The following is a 21,899-nucleotide window of genomic DNA, read 5'->3' on the forward strand; positions in this document are numbered from 1 at the left end:
CGTTGTTTCTCTTGTAATTCCCTCCGTGCTCCTCCATTTTTTTTTTTTTGGATTATTCTTTAATCTGGACGATTTTCTTGACAACGCCATCAAATTTCAAATTTCATGTATTCAACAACGTCGAAAGAAGCCGCGCTGCAGTTAGGACTGTCTTACGGTTTGCAGAATGAAAAGTGCCGCAGAGTTGCCCCCCAGAGTTTTTTTCTACCCCTGTTAAATCTTCCGAGCTTGCGATATAATATTGAGTTAAATATGCGACACTTTGGATGATGAGAGACACGGTCTGTGCTCGCGCAGAGTTTATACACGAAGTGAGTAATGGGGGTGCAGATTTGCTCATAGTTGCGTCTAACGAAGACTGTAAACTTGAGGAAGATGACTGCAGGTACCGGGCACCGTTTATTTCCAACTAGTTCGCAATAGTCTGTTTACTCGAAATTAATCCTCATACGTCGTCCGACTTGAGGCTGACATAATTGTTTGCTATAAATAATTGTTCGCGCGATGATTGAGTCTGACGTTTGATATTTCACCTGAAATTCTATTCGGTAAAAAAATTTTACCGTGATCATTTATTACAATACATACGTTAGTAGATATACTTGCCTAATGAACTGCTTACGACACTTTTGCCACTTTTCAGAAACAAGGTTGGACGATGAACACTTCAAGGTAATAATATTCTGTGAGACGAACCACTCCAACGATCACTGCCACGGCGACACGAGAACTTTTGTAAAAGGCATAAGTCACGTGAGCTTTTATATCAGTCATTAAATTTCACCGGAAACTGTATAAACCGGGCACTTTATGCCGGTTGATAATTGCAATGTATGCTCGAACGTGTATTACAACTTCCGCTGATCCGCAAGCACGTTTCATTCAGCTGCTGTTTTAAACGTCGTGTGATTGCTTTTGCGGTTGTTTAGTCGCGGTGTTTATTTCACGTATTTGTGTTTACACATTACACAGAACGGATGATGTTAGCTTTACTCTGACGTGTGTTCGTTTGCGAAGCATCAGCATTTCCTTCATTGAATCATCGTTCGATAACATTTTCCCAAATTCGTCATCGTTCGATCGGTATGATATTTATACGATATGCGATATTTCTCACGTACGGTAAAAGCACACCCCACCGATTAGTAAACTGGAAAGAATCGTTACATTACCGATACCCTCGATTTTTCAAAAATCGCAAAAAAAATCATTCCGTGTCAATGATAATTGGTTTCATCGAGCCACGCGGGAACTTTACGTGCCTATTCAACTTTCATTTTATAATATTCTCACCGCAGCATCACTCTGCAAGATATTGGTTTCGTATTTTTCGTAAAAAAAAGAACCAAGCCAATCCCTCGCTATCCTCGATCTGTACAGCGGGGCAAATTCAATTAACGGATATTCGAAACTGGGACTAGTGATGCTTTTATTATTATTATTATTATTGTTATTATTGTTGTTATTATTATTATTACTATAGATCAATTAAACACGTATCATCAGACGCACAGTGATTGAGTTTGCATTCTTGTTCCCGGTATTTATTCCTTATTCTTCTTCTTAATTTTCAACCTTCGATCAATTCAAAAATCCATCCGTACACGGTTAGCGGATAGGTCGTGCAATTAAACAAGAACTATTCGACGGTGATCAATCCACCGTGGCAATAATTGATGCGAGGCTCGCGCGAGGCGGTGGGCGATGAGCGACTGAACGGCGCGTCGCGACGCCGGCGTCCATCTCCTCCCACAGGAAGGGTGCCGCCGACTCGCGCCTCAGCATCAACGACGGCTCCTGCGATACAACAGGTTGCTTTGCTCTTCTTTTCTTTTAGTCATCCGCCTTGATTTCTTCCTGATATTATAGATATTTTTCTCCCCCTCCCCCCCCCCCCCCCCGCCCCTCTTTTCCGTGCAGCCGCAGATTCATTCCCTCACCCTCCAGTCTGCCGCATTCTTTCCTTATTACATCTTTCTGAAATCTCGTCTATCACTCAAATCGCGTTACCCGTTTCAAGAACACTCGAGGTCGTCTGTCATGGAGTAGTTCGTTTAGCTCTAGGTATATTAGAGTGGTCAAAAAAAAAATTGACCATTTTTTTCAACGTCAGACGTTTAATAGTTTCGGGAAAAGGAAATAAGACGCCTGTTATAATTTCAGCTCTTAATGTTAATATTTAGTCGTTCATGGACGCGATTTTTCGTTTTTCATTTAATTAACACGAGAAAATAATTTTTTTTATTTCTCAATTTTTTAACTCAGTAACGAGGCAATGTACATAAATGTCCGATACATGGTTTTTTATGGAATTTAATACTCTACAAAGAAGGTCTCTTTCAATTTTTCGATAATTAAACTATTTCAAGAGTTGTTCAAGGTTTAAGTTGAAATCATATGTAAATTCACATTTGTTCCGAGATTAACAGCGAAAATACTGGACTTTATCAGAAAATGTTGTCGGTTTTCTTTTGTAAATCATTTGAATCGCTATAAAATCATGTCATGTCAATTAATTTTCAAGTTGAGCAAATTCATTTTGTAATTATTTTTGAAAATTTCGTATTCAGCGATCAAGCCTTCGTTAAGAATTGTTCAATTTTTAACAGTCGGGGAGAAACGCCTTTTTACGTGAACAATAGATCTGCTTTATTTTTGTGTTTCTGCTTTCTTACCCGGTAGATCAGGGTGTATACCGTCTGCAATTTCATATCCAATTTCCTGATATTTCCCGCTTTTTTAGACAAAAACAGATATTTTCCAGGCCTCATTTCAACCTAACTTTACTAACAAACTTACTATTTTCATGCAAATCAATTCAAAATTAAACGTTAGATATTTCCATCGTAAGTTAAAATAGTCCAATTTTTCTTTCAGTTCAATTTTGCTTAAACTCAATTACGAAACATATTAATAAACACTCCAAATTGAAGAAACTAATGAAAGATTAGTATCAGCCATCCTTTCGAAACATGAAGGTAGAAACATCAATCTGAAAGTATCAACTGTTTTTAGTACTTGTTTATGTTTTTCATAACTTTTACATAGCGCTCAATCTCAATTTATCAATTCTTAAGATTCCTCGAAAAACCAAACTTTTCGTCACTTGTACCCTTTTCACACTAACCCCCTCAATCCTCTCACGGAGAGTAATTTTCTGCATTTCAAAGAATCGTACACCAGTGAGGAAGAGAATTAAAAAATTCCAGAGCACATGACCGAATTCCCTGACAATTCACGGTTTTCCAGATTTCCCTGACAACTGCACACGCTGCAGATTTCACACCAGACACTTTGGATGTATATATCCTTCACCAAAAAAGGCAGTTGTGATTTTGCGACTCCAGACGCGGCTCTTTAACGATCCTTGAACAAAGCGAAAGGGGAATTTCGAGTCTCTTATAGGCGGAGATGAGGAGATCTAGGCAAACCATTGTCTTCGTATAGCTACCGGATGCTACTTGGGTATTCAACGGCCATACGGACGTGAAAACTCGATGAAAATAGCGGAAAGCTAGCCGAAGAGAGTGACTGGCTTTCCCGTATAATAGTACACCTTGCCGCACACTTACCAGATTTCCTTTTGACCGCGGTTTATTCCAAATTCTTTATTCATCCTGCGCGCAATTTGACTGGAAAATACAAGCCTCCAATACAGGGCACCGCGATGTTTCTATCAGAAAATATAGCTGCGTGATTTACCTTTGCGAAAATTAATTGACTCGAGCGTTTAACATTTAAAAGCCCAGCAGCCATACGACGACTGTTCAATTTTCGTATCTTTGCACGAAAGGAAGGGACGTTGTTACCGCACTTTTTATTCATCCTCTGAAGGATGGGCAGGGAAAAAAGTGTACAATTTGTCAGAGGACTCTAAGGATTCGTTGCGATCCTTTTAAATGTCACACGCTACAGGCCCTCCACTGCCAACGCAAATATCGAGTATAACCTGGTTCGTTTGTGATTCGTTAGTTCACTCGTTCTCTTGGCTGCCATTTGACTAATTGAATCATTTGATTAATCCATGTAGATTTATCTATGACCATACTGTCGTAGAGAAATCGCCGCTCTCTTTTAATTTATACGGACGGTACGGGCGAATTTTTGCGAGATTCGTTTATACGCGGAAATATCAGTTTCATCAGTTGATGGAATATATTTTCAAATAAAACATCCTGGAGATAATGAACACTGAACTCTGACGAGTGCGTTCCGACAAATTGTCAAAGGTGAATGAATATATACGAGTTATTCAAATCCGCGAAAATTATTCACCGTTCCACGCGTGGTGCGGGTGTTATAAGATAATAACAATACCGCACACTTGTCGGTGTACCGTTTTTGAATCGATGTGAGACAAATACTCGTCGCTGATTGTCAACCCACAAAAAATAATAATAATTATAAGTAACTACAGGATGCACGATTGGCTAATTATAAAGCGTATCTTCGGGCGAAGAGCACGACCGTGTCTTTTCTATTCATTGAAACACGTATTGAAACAAATTATGTACCGAGTATCTAATACCATTGATTCGCCCATACATATTCGATTAATCAACGGCACAGGTAAGATCAAATATTAATCAATCAATTATTTCCTGATTATGTAACGAAACTTCTCAAGAAACGAAAAAACAAAGGAATCTGTCCGGCGTGCAAGATGATTAATTAATTAAGATTTCCATTTGGTTTCATCCTCTCGGCTCAATTATACAAGTGTAGGTTTCATTGAAATTCTTGGGTGCGGATTTTTCCATCGGAGGGGGAGTAACGAAGACTTTATGCGATAGACATATCGACGATGTATCACTTGATAAGCTTATATGCGCGACGATGAATTACGACACAAGAATGGAAGTGAATTAATTACCTGCAATTGACAAACCGATCACACTTGACTTTGCTGGGATAACTACCCATTGTTCGGCATTTAATTACTTATTTATGGAGAAAGGAACGAACAGCCGAATGAATCCCTCAATTTCTCATCGTGTAGTAGTCAATAGTATCTGTAGTTTATACAGAACTTCCTGTGGGTGACCGGTCTTTGACATTATAACATTGAAATATTACTGGTGTTAAATTATTATTGCCGATTGACGTTACTGACAAAAATTACAATCGCTTTCAATGAGGAAGCGTCATATTCAAGTTTGTTTTGCAAACACGTTCTTAGATCTGCGATTCAAAAGGGAAATTATTTTAAAAAAAAGGCTGGCTCGCTTATGAGAAGTAAAAAAAATTTTTTGGAAGACATTGATCTAGGCACATACAGCCATTTTTAATTCTTATCTTCATTAAACACCGTAGAGATATGATTTTAGGCATTTTCATCGTTGGTCGCGTCGTTTATAGATTTTTAGCATAATAATTTTATGATAATGAGTAAGTTTATTTCGCCGCAGTAGGACGAGCCGGATAATTCTTATCAGGATTTAAGTAAGTTGGAAACTCGATTTACGAGCTAAATCAATGATATAATACGTTCATGTCAGCCTTGATCTGGAGAGCAGATATCAGCAAAATTCTGGCGCATCGCGCACTAAAGCGAAAACAAAACCACGATGAATGGAGACGAGTTCTACGTGGAAAATTTTGAAAATTACTAAACTGAGCGGGCTGGCTTTGAAAGGACAACGCATGAAATCCTTCGAGCTTGGAGGCAGAAGGTCGTTTAAGATATTGCAAAGTATACGATCTGTAAGACGATGCGAGTTGGTTATATATGTACTAGCCATTGAAGAATTCAGAAAAATCTCGGGAATGAACAATAAGACTGCAAGGAATATTGGAAAATTAATTAAAATCTGAGGTATATAAATTAATCAAAAGGCTGATGATTGTGCGAATACAAAGGAATGTGAAAAGAAATATCCAAGAAATGTAATAAAATCGTGCAAACGAGGGCAGATAAGAAAAAAAATCCAATTAATACGTGAATGTCTTAACTAAGTGTGAGATACTTGACGAAAAACGGTTTTTTCTCTCCCTTCTCTTTTTTTATTCGTTTTCTCGTCGACGTAAATTGGGTTCGGAGGTACACCCTCTTTATCGCTGGATAAGTAATTTTCGACTCAACTCAACTCACCTTGTAATCAGGATGATACCGGAATAGGAGTCGGAGCTTTCGAGGGACGAATAAAGGGGCTTTTACCCCTTTTTCTGTTCGTAACTTTAGTATCATTCCTTTTATAACTCCGCACAACATGCATTATATGCTCATTGATTTTACGCTGAAAAATTACGCAAATTTATGTCCCCAAGGTTATTACAAGTGATTGTTGCTTTAAAACAAAACAATGGTCTTCTTTATTTATTATACATTGTATAGAAGGAATGATGTTTTATCAAGTTTTCTGCTCGCAACTATAATACGGTAAGTAATCACAATGATGTGTTCCGCAACGTTTTTCAACGTTTGCACAACCGGTGCAGCAGCGCGCTTTCAGGCCTACAGTCGATAAGGTATCGTAAAAATTTAGGGGTTACGAATGGAAGTGGTAGAAGTGATTAAAACAAAGGAAAATAAAATAGTTTTCCTGACACCAGAGTTGTTAATTATCTCAAATGTAAACTCCTTTTTTCCGAAGCTGAAAAATTAGGTCAAAGTGACTAACACGGCTTGAATTCTCAACCCCTCAAATAATATCCAAACCCGGTGTGTATAATTCTAAATTAGTACCCAACACGGTATGTAGTTCATGAATATCCTTTCAGATAGTTAAAATGGGCAAATCAATGCTTAACTCTACAGACAAAAAGCGAAAACAACAAGGCCTATATGTGTGTAAATCGGCCTGAGAACTCTTTAGTAATAATTTTGTCACGTTGAAAAATTACGGATCTGAACAATAAACGTAGAACCAAAATGGCAGCTACCAATAGTCCCTATTAAATTACCGAATTTGGGAAAAAGAATCGACATTATCATAGTTATAAATATTATTAAAACGGCAAAGAATTAGACCACTCGTTAAAATTAGAGGAGTTTATTCATATTCGTGAGATGCTTTACGACTCACGTTAGCACTGATCGGTCGATTTCTGTACCCAACTCTCACGATGTAAGAGATGTTACAATTAAATGCACACTTCACTCCTCTTCAGAATGGTTGAAAGTGTAACATACGTAAGTATAATATTACATTTAACGCAATACATAAATATATATGCTAATATTTTTGTAGAGAATTCTTTGAACCAATCGAGCGTAAATGATATTAAGATTTGGATATAGATTCTATTCTCGTAAATATAATCTGAGATTAATGAACGATACGTACTAAAAGTTGAAAATGTCGACGCATTGTTCCATATGCAAAGTAGACAAGAATGACTCTGAAGATTCTTCTCTTTAACGTCAATTACATATACGGACACAAAGTTGTATCGTCTTCGTCGGTAACCGTTTTAGACGACTGTATAAGAAATTCCATAAAATCGCCATCAGCGGAGATTGCTTCCGCACCACGCAATGCTCTTTTAGTAATGAATTGTTTTACCACTGAAGGATTCACATACGACATTGTCAACCGACAGCCCCAACTGACCAATGCCAGAGGCTGTAAGACGAAAAAGACATGGATTATTTTTCATCATTCGGCTTTCACCAAACTAGACATAAACATTAAGTGTCTAAAAGTACATTAAACTTACTCGGTCCTCATCCAAAAGCGAGTATGGCGTTATAATATGTCGTCTCAAACAACCGGCCACCAGTTTTTTCAAACGTTTTATCTCTAGTGAATTAGCACAGGGATGGTACAACATAACTATTGCACCATGCTAGAAATAAACAAAGATCATGATTGGAAATACACAACTATTTAAATAAACAAAAATCTACAGTTGGATTGGAAAATGACGTTCAAGTCACAATCCACTAATTGTAAGCATCAGATGTTTGATGTGTATTTACTTTAAGTATAGTTACCTCTAAACTATGAATCCATCTTTGCCGTGGTAGAAATTTGTATTCTCCGTAAACAGGCCAGACTGGCCTGTGTGAACCACTGTAAACAGAAATCAAATAAAATGAATATTACTCTTTGTCCTAACACATAATATCTTCCATCAGACATAATGCAACGTATAAGCAAATCCTTAATTCCTTCAACAAGTACAAATATAATATTTGACATTTGATGCTAAAAAATACATTTCTAGAAAATGCGGAAATCGATAAACAATTTAACTACAAAATGCAAATATTTAACTTACTACATAGGAATATCATCGTCGTATTCGATCGTTTCAGTCATACACTTGTGGATAGCCTGAAATAACACAGAACGTAGAGTTCTTTCAAAACAAAAACATGTGTTGCTTATTGAAAAAGTGATCGAAACAAATACAAAAATAATCATTCAACTAACCATATATCCCGACGGTATATGTTCGCAGTATACCATAGGGCTAATAGAATAGTCAGGCACAATCCTTTTATCGTAGCATGTGTAGTTGACCGGTGACCCATCCCAATCGACTCTTAAGTTAGTCTAGAACGTTTGAAACAATATAAATATGATTAGTTCTGCTAAAAAAAATTAATGAACAGCATTTTGTTCACTCATTAGTCTAGTGAAATACCTATTTTTTTGAAACAAGCTGTCAAAATATATACTGTGTATTGAACAAGCGAACTTTGGGAATTTATTTTTTTCAATGTAGACTTACTTCTCCATCGTCGCACTCACTCTCGTGCATTCCCATGCCTACTCTGTCAACTGGATTCTTTTTAAAATTGGAATCCTTGAACTCTCCGGTTTTATGCAGAACCTTAGGAGGCGGTTTTGGATCTCCAGGTCTCGACGGCATCCAACGTCCCGGCCAATTCTCGTATTTGTCATCAGACGCTTCTCTGCGCTGTTCCGCACTATCCATCTCTTGGAACACATCTGATAACAAAAATGATATAAAACAGAATAATATTATTATTGCCGTCAGTACAACTGAATTCTATCTAACAGGAATTCAAACATCTGACAACACGTATTACACGGCACAGTTTATGCTCAGCTTCGTAACTTTGGTGGCAACAGGTAGATCATACCGGGAGTAAAGGATAGAAGAATGGTGACAGGTGTTAGCTATCACACACCGTGCTCACCTTCATATTGTATGGCTCTGTCAATGGGGTTACGGACATATCCGTTGACGAATCCCAGAATCAAAGTACAGCAGGTATATAACAGCAAAACTCGGTCCTTCGTCATTTCAATGGTCAGTATAATATATATATATGCCTACGGAACTTTGACACGAAACAACCCTAACCAAGCAGGAACGGAAAACGATGGCAACGGTTCGCAGTAAAATAAGGAATGTCAGTGCGTCGTTGCGTATTTGTATCTATATGGCCGCAAGCGTCTGGAGTTAGCTCGATCTGAACAGGAATCGTTAAATAAAAGGCAGCCGGGGTAAATTGATCAATGGCTATTGTTTACATACTGGTATGCATGAAATTGCATGCGTATGGCCATGTCAAGTTACCAGAAATCGGATGTAACATCACTAACGTCATCTGTCAGAACTACCATTAAGCTTGATCGACCATTGACAAGCAGCGTGTTTTGCACGTATGATCCGCATGTTGGTTTGCTTCACGTGTTTGTTTTTATAATTCAGTTAACGTGACGACAATCCTCTAACGTTATGTTCAAATTTGGATTCAGCGACGATAACGCGAAGGAAGAAAATGGTAATTTTTACAAATGTTTACAAATTTCATTGATTATCATTAAGGTTATACACGCTACATTGTTGACAACAGCGACAACGCTCGACTTTGAATTCTCTTTGTTACGTTCTTTTGTCCCTTCGACCTGCCGAACATGCTATTTTTTTTAAATATTGATCTGGAATTTCACAGTCAAATTTAACAAGTTCGGACACTAAACATCACATTTAATTGCTCAATGCGGCAAGATAGATTTGTAAATAAAGTTATTGTTCATTTAGACAAGATTGAAAGCATAGAGACTGTGCTGGACTGGTTTCCTGCAGTGAAGATAGAAGTATCCCACGAGCAGCTATCCAAAAAGTGCTGTGAGGATGACGACTTTAAGGAATGCGATTTATTTTATGACGTTAGGTTGAAGCTTATTCATTCTGACAAAGTGGTAATAGATCTGCAACAAGAAAATTGTGAAAATATTGTTGAGGCTGAATCGCAGCATTCGGATCTGATACCAGCAAAATATGAAGGTAACTTGACTCGGATTATCTGTACGATCGCATTTGTTTATGTTTATCAATAATGTAACACACTGGTTTATTTGAAATTATTCATTGCAACACAGGTGGATTGAAAGTATGGGAATGCAGTTACGACCTGGGAAAGTACTTAATAGGTGACAAAATTCCATTAGAAAATAAATCTGTTCTAGATCTAGGATGTGGCACAGGGATTATTGGTATTCTAGCATTATTGAATGGAGCCAGTGTTCATTTTCAGGATTATGTATGAAAATTTCTTTGTTCAATTTTGTTTTGTCTTAACATAACCAGTCTCTAATATGCCACTGACATCTATGTTATGTTTCAGAACACAGAAGTAATAAAGTCCGTGACTATCCCAAATGTAATTTTAAATATTAATGATCGGAAACACGTGCAAGAACGATGCGCATTTTTTTCCGGCGATTGGGCCTCTTTTATACAGTTGCGTGGGGAATTATATAGAAACGATTATGAGAAGTATGACTTAATTTTAACCAGCGAAACGATCTACAATCCTGACAATCAAAAGAAATTGCATAATATCTTCAAGACCCACTTGAAGAAAAATGGTTCAGTGTAAGTTTGATAATTAACAGATTAGTCTCATTGATTTGTGAGATGTTCTGTTGTGAATGTATCATTGCTTACACTACGGATTACTTAAACACAAAATTGTCTTCACTGAGAATTAATTTTAGTTACGTTGCTGGAAAAGTTTATTACTTTGGAGTTGGAGGAGGAATGAGGCAATTCGAGGACCTCGTTCAAAAAGAGAAAATATTCGAAACCAAAACAGTGTGGAACAGTGATGAAGGTTTGTAACAAAAATATTCAATTACCATTACCTTAGTACTAGCAATAATGACAAATTTATAAATATTTCAGGTGTACAACGCGAAATATTGAAGCTGACATTCAGGACTTGAGATTCAAAAATGCCTGAGATAAGATTATTGTCCATTATAGTTGATTAATTACCCACTAATGTTCTTCAGGATATATCGAGAACATTTTCACTATAATATAAAATAACAATGTTGACAAGAAAATCCTTGACAAGATTAAAGAAACTAAGATCTTTCAGAAACATAACCAGGATTTACTTTTTTTGAAGGCAGACAAGGGCAACACGACCTTATGTCGTGTTATGAATAATCAAACCTATGAGGAAAAAATGTTACATGAACTCTCCAACAACAACACCTACAAAGCTGTTAGATTTGATCTTACGTGTACCCTTCAATAGGAAGTTAAAAAAATAACGATGGATTGGTCCAAAAGTAGACACATTTCTGATCAACTTAGGCAAATTTCAAAAACTTGTGTACCACCTAGAGCTTACGGGCTACCTAAAATTCATAAACCGGATACACCGTTAAGAATCATAGTTTCTTTTACAGATAGTCCCACCATCAATCTAGCTCGCTTCCTTAGTAAATGGATTGGCAATAACATTGTCCCTCCTGTGTCACGTGTCAAAGTCAGTTTTGCTTTTGTTAAAGCTATCAAGAACTTTCTTCTTCCACCTGATCATGTGTTGGTTTCGCTAGATGTAGTGTCATTGTTTACCAATGTTCCACAAAATTTAGCAATTAACGCGGTGAAGCAGTGTTGGCATCAATTTGTGGACAAGATTCCTGTTCCACTCAACGAACTTATAAACGCATTGAATATTTGTTTTAAGGCTGCCACTTTTAAATTTAATAATACCAACTACGCTCAAACCCATGGTTTACCTATGGGCTCGCCGCTCTCTCCAATTTTGTCGGATCTGGTTATGGATGATCTTGAACAACATTGGCTAAAAAAACTGGACTTCGAGCCTCCTTTCTACTTCAGATATGTAGATAATATAATCACAGCGGTCCCTTCTGATGAAGTTGACGAAATGCTATCTATTTTCAATCAATTCCATCCGAGATTACAATTCACCTCTGAAATAGAGTGTAATCGTCGAATTAACTTTTTGGATGTTCTGATCATTAATGATAACCAGTTCATCAAAACTGACTGGTTCCATAAGGTCACCTGGTCACAAAGGTATTATACTTAAATTTTCATTCTCACCATCCCAGATCTTACAAAATTGGAACTACACTCCGGACGTTCCACATGTTCAAAAGTGTTCTAGTCGCAAAACCAAAAAATTGTCGTTGTGTGTTTTTATTCAATTATCAACCAAGATGAATGCTTGGGAGTTTCGCATTGCAGTCATTGTGTGTTTTTAAAAATGAACGTTTTGAGTTTATTCGATTATTCTAACGCGCATTCATTACTACTACTCGTTCATTCTTTTTCTTCGTAAATTGCAAGTGCCAGTTCATCATCAGGTAATCCCTCTTATTTATATTAGCACAAACAATCCTGCTTATCACATATAATTTTGTGATAACTAACTGTTGTACATTATAAAAATTTTTACTGTTCATGACAGATGTTCTGAAATAAATTGTTCTGAGGAGGGTCCCCATCCGGGCTGAAACGTTAACACAAAAATAATGTTTTTTGTTTATGACCTTTATATCCAAGAATAATATTTACACAACAATTCAACAAGGTCAAGAAAGTCGTTTTCATTCAATATAAAATAACATTTGAAAACTTGCTAAAGAATGTTGTCATGTACAAAAATAAACTTTCACGTGAATCAGAGATATGTTTAAATTTCCTATCTCGAGACATCATGGGGATAGTCTTTCATAGACCCAACCATCTTCCCCTTCATGAAGAAGAATTCCGTCTGGTTTGTCGTGAGGTTCTCTACGTCTGAACCTTATTCTATCATGTAGACGATCACTCTGACCTTGCCAGAACTCTATGGAACGTGGAATCACTTTGAACCCCCCCCTAAACAAAAATACAATGAATGTTTGTGTGTTTGACTGAACCCCATAATCAAACTGGATGCTGCACTCACCAACACTCTGGTCTCTTGACTTGTCCCTCAGTATTTTGGGCCAATAGTTCTCTTTCCTTCACCATCAGCGTTTCTCTACCAGCAATAACGCTGCTCTGCTTGCTAGCATGTGCACCTAGCTGACTGTGAAAAGGTCGGTTCTGAAAATACTCGTCAGAGTCAGCTGCAGAGGTTTTTTCAACAGTTCCCTCGATACGTATCTGAGGAAATAATGCAACAGTGTATTTACCGTATTTAGTACCAATAATTGACAAAATGTTCCAGACACTTACTGATCGCCTCGTTGGCTCCCAGTAAAAGGTCAAAGCTGCGTTTGGATTTTCTTCCTGAAAATGTTAAGAAATAAATATTTTCTTGTCTTCGATTCAATGCTTTCCAATCATTTACATCTTACCAATTCGCGGCCCTTTCTGCTTTCGTAGTTAGTATAAAATTTAAATCCATCTGTGCCAAAACCTTTGAGAAGAACATATCTAGCTGATGGTATCCCATCTCTGAAAAGAAATTAAAAATAAATAAACAAACGAAAGCAATATATCCTATTTGATGTATAAATAACAGAGTACCAGGCTGGTTATGATAATCGCATTACCTTATATACGAGCTTTTTATTTTTACCAGAATGCATTTCTCGAGAAAAATATTTGATGTATTCAGAATCAATAAATAACAAATTTTCCCATGAAATGGAAACAACAAATTATTTACTTAGTTGCAGTCGCCAGGCACATGGCATTTGGCTCCAGCACTCCTGGTGTCACACGTGCTTCATCGAACCATGCTTGAAACTGACCAAATGGTTCTTTGCTCTTTAGATCATCTTCACTGAATGTTTCGCTCTTGTCTTTGTATTTGATCCGCATATCTAGCAATGAATACGGAACAAGCTTGATCAGCATTCTACGTAGTTATTGCTATTTTAATCAGAACCTAACATTAAATATTCCAATCCATCAAAATTCCAGGGAAATTCTGGGTTTGATGATGAATGTAATCAATTTAAAAAAAGGAGTTAAAACGTCTTTCAATTTTCATGAATTAAATATATTTTATGTTAATTATTATTTGTATCATGCGTTCATCCCCTTTACACTCAGTAAATAAATGAATGGAGTTATCCTCTGAAACTGCTAGGGGTTATTATAAAAGCAGTCAGCGGAATGACGCTTATAGGTGTGTAATCTTACATAACATATTCGAGTGCCTTAAGAACAGATAAGAGACAGTGTAAAAGCATGTTTACAAACTTGACTGCCGACAGTTCAGAAGTTAATATACACGCTTGAACAGCGAAAAAAATTATGGGAATGAATTATGATTGCAGCGTTCAGACGACTCGTAACAATATGACTACACATTGATCGTTTGTTTGGAAAACTTAGCACAAAAAAGAATAATAAACAAAAGACTATAGTAATGATGCAGCTGATGTAACAATAACAGTTGTCTCCTACGCTGCATTTGCGTGTAACTAGAATATTGATGTTGCGAGAGTTTCTTAGGAGCTGACTGAAATCATAAATCTACTTAGTATTCTTTCATACGATTGATCAATTACCTCCGATGTCGACAGAAATCGGAACTCTTTGATTCGCACCCGACATTTTTGACATATTGCGGGATTGCGGACGATGACGTCCTTCGTTCCAGCCAGCCCCCTGTCACTCCGTGTTTCAGAAAACGAGTCTATCTTGTCACACTCGGCAGAGAGCGCTAGTAGTACAGTTGCACGGTTTGCGCGATTACCTTTACGGCCTTTACAGAGTGCCTTTACGGCCTTTACAGAGTGCAACCCGTGCAACTGCACTACTAGCGCCTTCAATAAGAACTAAAATTATGTGACATACTAGGTTACTCTTTTTACTTGTTCGCTCGATCTAGTTGCAGGGGGCTGGTTCCAGCTGATCAAACGAATCGAACTGTGGAAACCAGGGAAACCAGAGAGGAACCCACGGCAGAAACTCACCGGGTTGCGTTCTAAAACTTTTTGCGCAGGCAAGAGCACAAGTCTAGTAACATTCCCGAAGCTCATTGTCAAAGTTTCAACCACGGAGCTTTATTGGAAGAAAGTGCATCACTAATGGGTGCTTCCATTTACTGACTCAAGTCGACTTGTGTCGCTATTTCTGGTGTATTCTTTTGCCCACATTGGCCGGTTACATCAGAAATAGCAACACAAGTCGACTTGAGTCAGTAAATGAAAAGCACCCAATAATCTTTATCGTAAACTCAACCACGAAACTTAATGTATAGTCAAAACCAAATTTAGTGGAAATTTTGTTGTGAGTTCACTCACGAAGTATCTTAGTATTTTGGAACGCATCTGTAGCCAGAGATTTGAAGAATATGCTGTCCCTCATGCGGATTCCCCTATGAACTAGCGGCATGATGGGTTGATAATATGATCACGGTACTCCGCAAAAAAGGATACGCAGTGCGTTAGTATTGGCCGCGAGCCAAAATCTCGTAGAACAACGAATAAAGCATTGTAGCTTACCTACTTATAAGGATCAGTTTACAAATAATAGAGATTTTCCACACGTGTTGGAGCACATCAATTTGAATCAGAGTTTCTGCCCTTTTCAAAGTTTTTAGTCGTGGCCATCAGCAGAGCGCTGTGGACACCAAACATAATGAGTAGTCGCGAAATATTCAAGTATTTTGGAACGCATGTGTAGTTTTCAGCACTTGACATTTTGACCTGCCTTCGTCTGCCTAGGGAATTCTTCATCCACGGCAGTGACAAGCGGTTTCTCGCTCGTTGCTCTAGTCCGAGAGCTTATTGTCAATACAATATTATTTTCGAGTGATATTCGTGAGATACGCCGGACTTCGACTTGTCAAGTATTATTAGGAATAAAAACGGCCAAAAACCGTATCTCAATTCGAGCGCAAAATGACGCTCACAACTAAGGTAAGTAACTATTTCGTATGGAATTTTGTGTCTGTTACTGACACGGACGATGAGTACGATTGTTTCATACCGTTTTCCCATTTCAGATGGAAATCGACGATAAGAATATTAAGGGCGAAGGCTTCAAGCCTTACTATATAACAAAAATTGAAGAACTGCAATTAGTCGTGGCTGAAAAAAGCCAGAACCTCCGACGTCTGCAGGCTCAGCGTAACGAGCTGAATGCAAAAGGTAACCTCACTTTTTTCATTCCACACAAAACCCTAGCATTTGTCCTGTCACGAATAATTAACAAATTTCTAAAATTCGTAATAGGCATTTTTCTTGAGAAAGTAGACAGCGCTCCTTATTTGACAATTATGATAACATGAATAAAATAACAGTACAGTTGCAAAAGAAAAAATTCCAAGTACTTTAATGCTTATATGACGCATCAAGTGAATCTCATTAAAATAACTAATTCTTTCATACAATACAGTGCGAATGTTGCGTGAGGAATTACAGCTTCTTCAAGAACAAGGCTCGTATGTTGGAGAAGTTGTGAAGCCGATGGACAAGAAAAAAGTATTAGTCAAAGTCCATCCAGAAGGAAAATTTGTCGTAGATCTAGACAAGAACATAGATATAAATGACGTGACACCAAACTCTCGTGTTGCCCTGCGAAATGAAAGTTACACACTCCACAAAATTTTACCCAACAAAGTTGATCCACTGGTATCCCTTATGATGGTTGAAAAAGTCCCGGATTCTACCTATGAAATGGTTGGTGGTCTTGACAAACAAATTAAGGAGATCAAAGAGGTTATTGAACTACCTGTCAAACATCCAGAATTATTTGATGCCCTGGGAATCGCTCAGCCCAAAGGCGTGCTTCTTTACGGTCCACCAGGTAAGAACAAAGTGAACAAAACTAATAAATTAAGATTGGTTTTGAGATTTTCAAATTCTCATGGCTCTGGTCGTGGAGACACAGAATGATTTTAACAAGTTCAATAAAATTAGAGAATAAGTGGAAAAATGAACGATTTGGCTAATGACACTAAAATCAATTTATCTTATCCTAAATGGAATTATTATGCGAAACCCTGTTACAAGTTTAAAGAAATATAAATTCACTTCCCAGGTACTGGCAAGACCCTATTAGCTAGAGCAGTTGCTCACCATACAGAGTGCACATTTATTCGAGTCTCTGGTTCGGAACTAGTCCAGAAATTCATTGGTGAAGGTTCCCGAATGGTTCGTGAACTCTTTGTGATGGCTAGGGAACATGCACCATCCATAATTTTCATGGATGAAATTGACTCCATTGGTAGTTCTCGAATTGAATCTGGATCTGGCGGAGATAGTGAGGTATTTCAATTCAGTTCTTTTTATTTTAGAGATTTAACCTAAGTCTCACTGAATCGTAATCTATGTTAATGTAATATTTTTTGCTATAGGTCCAAAGAACAATGTTGGAGCTTCTGAATCAATTGGATGGATTTGAAGCAACGAAAAATATAAAAGTTATCATGGCAACTAATCGCATTGACATCTTGGACCAGGCGTTATTACGTCCTGGTCGTATTGATCGTAAAATTGAATTTCCCCCTCCAAATGAAGAAGCTAGGCTTGATATTCTGAAAATTCATTCCCGCAAAATGAATTTAACTCGTGGTATAAATCTGAGAAAAATTGCGGAACTCATGCCTGGTGCTTCCGGTGCAGAAGTCAAAGTAAGCCAGTCTTCTTTAACTTTAAAAAGGATGAACAAATCATCAAGAACTTTATTGATGCTTCAGCAATCACATTTGTCTAGTTGTTACAAGTAGAATTTTTTAGAGTTCATCCAAAAGTTTTACTGCGAACTAAGAGGGACTTAAACTGCCTTAAAAAAGAAATTCAAATATTAAAATGAATTTTACTGTTACAGGGTGTTTGTACTGAAGCTGGCATGTACGCTCTTCGGGAACGTCGTGTCCACGTCACTCAAGAAGATTTTGAAATGGCTGTAGCTAAGGTAATGCAAAAGGATTCCGAGAAGAATATGTCCATCAAGAAATTGTGGAAGTAAAAGCTTTAAAGTAGTTGATAATCATCATTCAATAAACTGATGCTACAAGTGTACAACTTCTATATCTAAAAGATTGATAAATTATAAAAATCGCATCTGTGTAAAAGTGTAAGTTCCAAAATAAAAGTATATTCAACATTTAATTTGTATTCTGGTATAAACTTATGGCGATAAATTCAAGATAGGATGACGCTTGAGTTTTTAGTAGATGTTCTTCAATTAGATGATAAATCAGTGATCTGACCTGTGAGTTTAAGTGTGCTAGTATACATTTTGTAATTAATGATTATTAAAGTGAAAATACTTTCTTCCTGAAAAATCGTGGTTTAAACTCAAATAAATTTAAACTGATGCCTAAAAAATTTATAAATAACGACCGCAGTTGATATACCATAGGTATGCTTCTTGGTCGCCTCTTATTACGTACCAGACTGGTTGTTACGAAACTTTGAACACAACGTAAGATGGCTAGCATTCCGGATTCCAATTAGAATCCTCTCACGTCTCTGGCATCGCCGGCCGTGAGCGTCGGCACGACATTATGTGCGCGCGGCAGCGCCACGCCATCGGCGGCAGAAAGATCTTATGAAAATGGTACTGATATGACGGCAAAATGCCACGCATTGAAACCCACTCGGTTAAATCAGTAGATTTCAATTAGATTTTTATTCGAAAAATTAAAAATTCTCGGATTGATAATTGGGAGTCTGAAAAAATGGTGTAATCGAACTCCGCGCAATCGATTCCTCTCGCAAAATTACATTGATATAGTGCATCAAACAATTGATAAAGTATTTTTCAAAATCGTCCAAATTTTCACTGAAAAAAACCAAAGTTAACCTTTCTTTGTTTGCGATTTTCAGAGCTCGAAAACTTTTCGTCTCAGAAGCGTTTTTGCAGGTCACTTTTTCCACTAATTGGATCTCCACGACTGACTGAATATATCTTCTGTCGACGTATTTTCGTCAGGTGGAACTCACCAGAAAATTTCAATTTACGCCTGACGCTACGTGTAACGGCAATTTTTCGAAATTCTGACCGTATTGTGCGCAAATCGTACGACGTTTCCGACCGGTCGAGATTTGCTTCCGAGCGCAGCGAGGAATCAGTCGCTTCCGAGCAGCCGTAGTGAAGTTACGCAGGCCGTAAGATGACAATTCAGATCTCCATGTATAGGCTTCGAGTATTCGGGACATGGCCAAGCACCGATACTTTATGGTTAAAAAAAGACTGTATAACGTTATTCGATCAGTGTATTCCCACGAAACTAACTGTGAATAATATCCGAACGGCATGCAGCGTGTGGCCCATAAAAGAACCGAGTTACCGAAATGAAAACAATCGGGGACATCGAAGGTGACTTTCGCGTATCAAATTTTCATTCTTTGGTGCAACTTCAGCTTTTAGCGAATTCGATTATCGACTCTCCGCGTCGGATGTCGTTTGTTATTGTTTGTGCGGCTAGATTTTCGTTAAGTGCGTAGTTGCATTGTTACCAAGTTTAACTCAGTCCGTTTAGACAGCAAGCTACAATACAAAAGTGCGAATGGGCTTGGAATCGAGTGTAATTATTACGCTGCATAGTCACAGACGTGTTGTGCCAAGAAAATGCCCCGATAATCATCCCAAGTGGTTTGTTTTTTTTGCTATCATTCTGAACAAGCGGACCTTGCGGAACGTGACCTTCGTGTCACTTGTGTCTCAGATTTTGGTTCGCGGATCGCGTCTCTCAATGATCCAAGTACATTGTGCGAGTAATATTTAATTATTTTCTTGTGTAGTGTGAAAAGTGTGTCACCACCATACATCCTGAGGTTCTACGCGATCGTACATGTAAAGTGTGGAGCGACCCGGAGGAGGTAAGAAAGCTTATTTTGATTATTGCTCGATAATTCAATATGTGGTACATTTGATACCTAATTTTTATCATTGCGTAACATATGGCGAATAAATATAAGAGTAGACAACAGTAATAATTTATGTGAGAACTGGAAATCCAGTTTGCTAAATTAATTCGAGCTTTCTTTTTCGCTTTTTCAGAGTTAAGCAGAGACTTCCGAGTAACTTCTCCATTACTCAGCAACGTTGGTGAGTTTGCATGCGTTTGGGTTATTGGTGTATTTCCCTGGGACTCCTCCATCACGTGGCGTGGCGGTAACAATTGTTACACGAATCTTTGATATTTTAGCTGCATGGATAGGCTCATTCCTGATCGCAACGGTGCTTGACGTGAAGTTAGATCGTTTTCTTTTTTTATTGCAGCTGACCTATTTTACCATAGACATTCAAAGTTATAAATTTTGCACGTTGCTGAAAGTGGAATGAGCATCGCGACAGGTTACTATCACTTACTCGACATTCGCGAAAACAAATTTGGTTTAGCTTATACTGATATAATTACCTACCTATGTTTGAATTTTCCAATGATGTCGTTTAAGCGGTGGATATACCTGAGGTTTAAACATATTCCTACAATTGTTTAATCGATAGCAATTCAAAGTCTGGCAGAACGTAACGTAATTAACTTGCATGATATATCTTGAATCATTTTCCATTTTTTAGTACCCAGCAGCTATCGAATAACAACAGTTTTAGCTCGCTTAGAAAAATGCTGATTAGCATACAGGATGTTTTTAATCGATCTTACAAAAGGTTGATGTACCGATAGTCAGCCAGCAGTTAGTAAAATAGTATTTCCGCTGACTATGGTACAAAAACATTTTGCTCCCCACAGGCAACCAATGAAAAAGTAAGTCACAGTGACCACGGCGCAAATGAGGAAGAATGATGTGTGTTGGAAAGAATGGAGAATCGTTTAGAGCGAATATAGGTAATCGGGTAGGTAGGTGGTCGTTGTGGGATCTGTCGCGAGTTGGATGCAGATGTGTGTGTGAATCTCTCTTCACCATTTCCGTTGGGTTGTTCCGTTGGGAATCAGGCGAGGGTAGGAAGGTCGCGATGTGCCGCGATGTTACCAACTTTTGTAATCCACAGCGTCAAATGATCACAGTGATTTTTCTCCAGAAACACGTAAAAGAGTTGAGTATAAAAGTCTTCGAACTATTAGTGAGCTTTTAAATTCCAACGTGGTTCAATTTCCCATTTCTTGTCGCTCTGCTATCATTTTGCAGTTGTTATTCAATTCGATTAATTGGTCATTATCGGTAATTATTTCACTCAACTGATTTCTGTGATCGTCTGAATGGGCAAAACGCATCTCTGAACCATCTATCGCGTTCCGTGGTACGCTGGATGGGGAGAGATGCTGAGCCCGAAGACTTCGCGTCGAAGAGGACCACCGACCGTCACGCCACACAATAATGCATGTCCTCCAACCTTCCTCCCGGACTTGACTCGCATCTCAGAACAACAATTCGCATCGCAATGTGTCGGATTGAAAAAGACGCAGATGCGGATTGGGTTTCTACAGAATTTTGCGACAAGTCCTAGATACTTAAGGTTTTTTGACAAGTTAATCAGTCGCGCCTTTTTGCGCGAAGATTAATCACGGGAATCGGACGCATCTTATGCGCGATAATTAATAATCACAGTGGCGATAGACTGGGAAAACCGGAAGCCGTCAGGGGATGTTGTCTATTGACAAAAATAAGGGAAAAGTCAAGGAATTATGATGAATCATAGGGAAAAACGTACTTTTTTTTTTTATAAATCCCTTTTAATCTTCAGCTGAATTTATTGACGTGAAAAGTCAAGGAATTACATTCGAGCAAAATTATCGCCACTCTGATAATGCGAATCGATTGATCGCGCCTTTTACTTAGCGATTTCGT

At 37.9% G+C, this 21,899-nt stretch overlaps 5 protein-coding genes across 6 annotated transcripts in view; 2 read left to right on the plus strand and 3 right to left on the minus strand.

Annotated features, from left to right (window-relative positions):
- The window catches only part of LOC124174849 (cyclic nucleotide-gated cation channel subunit A), a 66,537-nt gene extending 59,705 nt beyond the window's left edge, over positions 1 to 6,832 (minus strand). Inside the window, exon 1 of the mRNA XM_046554415.1 lies at positions 6,092 to 6,832. The gene's annotated coding sequence lies outside the window, so the exon portion shown is untranslated. The remainder of the gene's footprint in view (positions 1 to 6,091) is intronic.
- A 144-nt stretch (positions 6,833 to 6,976) lies between these two features.
- On the minus strand, positions 6,977 to 9,451 carry LOC124174857. Of its 2 annotated transcripts, none has more exons than XM_046554429.1 (7): positions 9,113 to 9,451; positions 8,680 to 8,900; positions 8,379 to 8,501; positions 8,224 to 8,279; positions 7,937 to 8,015; positions 7,660 to 7,788; positions 6,977 to 7,565 (listed from the first exon to the last, which is right to left on the minus strand). In XM_046554429.1, exons 1-7 carry the CDS (start codon positions 9,216 to 9,218, stop codon positions 7,368 to 7,370), a joined length of 912 nt encoding a protein of 303 aa, XP_046410385.1. In that variant the 5' UTR covers positions 9,219 to 9,451; the 3' UTR covers positions 6,977 to 7,367. The 2 variants fall into 2 exon arrangements, with proteins under 2 accessions (XP_046410385.1, XP_046410386.1); XM_046554430.1 differs by lacking the exon at positions 9,113 to 9,451 and adding an exon at positions 9,002 to 9,095.
- Positions 9,452 to 9,543: 92 nt separating this feature from the next.
- LOC124174859 (histidine protein methyltransferase 1 homolog) lies at positions 9,544 to 13,259 on the plus strand. Its single transcript, XM_046554433.1, has 6 exons — positions 9,544 to 9,703; positions 9,964 to 10,209; positions 10,305 to 10,465; positions 10,550 to 10,800; positions 10,923 to 11,038; positions 11,110 to 13,259. Exons 1-6 carry the CDS (start codon positions 9,658 to 9,660, stop codon positions 11,148 to 11,150), a joined length of 861 nt encoding a protein of 286 aa, XP_046410389.1. The 5' UTR covers positions 9,544 to 9,657; the 3' UTR covers positions 11,151 to 13,259.
- Positions 12,535 to 15,293, minus strand: LOC124174858 (pyridoxine/pyridoxamine 5'-phosphate oxidase). The gene is made up of 7 exons (XM_046554431.1): positions 15,044 to 15,293; positions 14,700 to 14,792; positions 13,850 to 14,006; positions 13,536 to 13,635; positions 13,414 to 13,467; positions 13,142 to 13,341; positions 12,535 to 13,071 (listed from the first exon to the last, which is right to left on the minus strand). Exons 1-7 carry the CDS (start codon positions 15,171 to 15,173, stop codon positions 12,906 to 12,908), a joined length of 900 nt encoding a protein of 299 aa, XP_046410387.1. The 5' UTR covers positions 15,174 to 15,293; the 3' UTR covers positions 12,535 to 12,905.
- A 560-nt stretch (positions 15,294 to 15,853) lies between these two features.
- On the plus strand, positions 15,854 to 18,251 carry LOC124174856 (26S proteasome regulatory subunit 8). Its single transcript, XM_046554428.1, has 6 exons — positions 15,854 to 16,055; positions 16,142 to 16,286; positions 16,534 to 16,944; positions 17,179 to 17,405; positions 17,495 to 17,770; positions 17,968 to 18,251. The coding sequence occupies exons 1-6, from the start codon at positions 16,038 to 16,040 to the stop codon at positions 18,106 to 18,108; spliced, it is 1,218 nt and encodes a 405-aa protein (XP_046410384.1). The 5' UTR covers positions 15,854 to 16,037; the 3' UTR covers positions 18,109 to 18,251.
- The last annotated feature ends 3,648 nt before the right edge of the window (positions 18,252 to 21,899 follow it).

Source organism: Neodiprion fabricii, chromosome 2, assembly GCF_021155785.1.
Source record: "Neodiprion fabricii isolate iyNeoFabr1 chromosome 2, iyNeoFabr1.1, whole genome shotgun sequence".
Classification (NCBI taxonomy): Eukaryota; Metazoa; Arthropoda; class Insecta; order Hymenoptera; family Diprionidae; genus Neodiprion; species Neodiprion fabricii.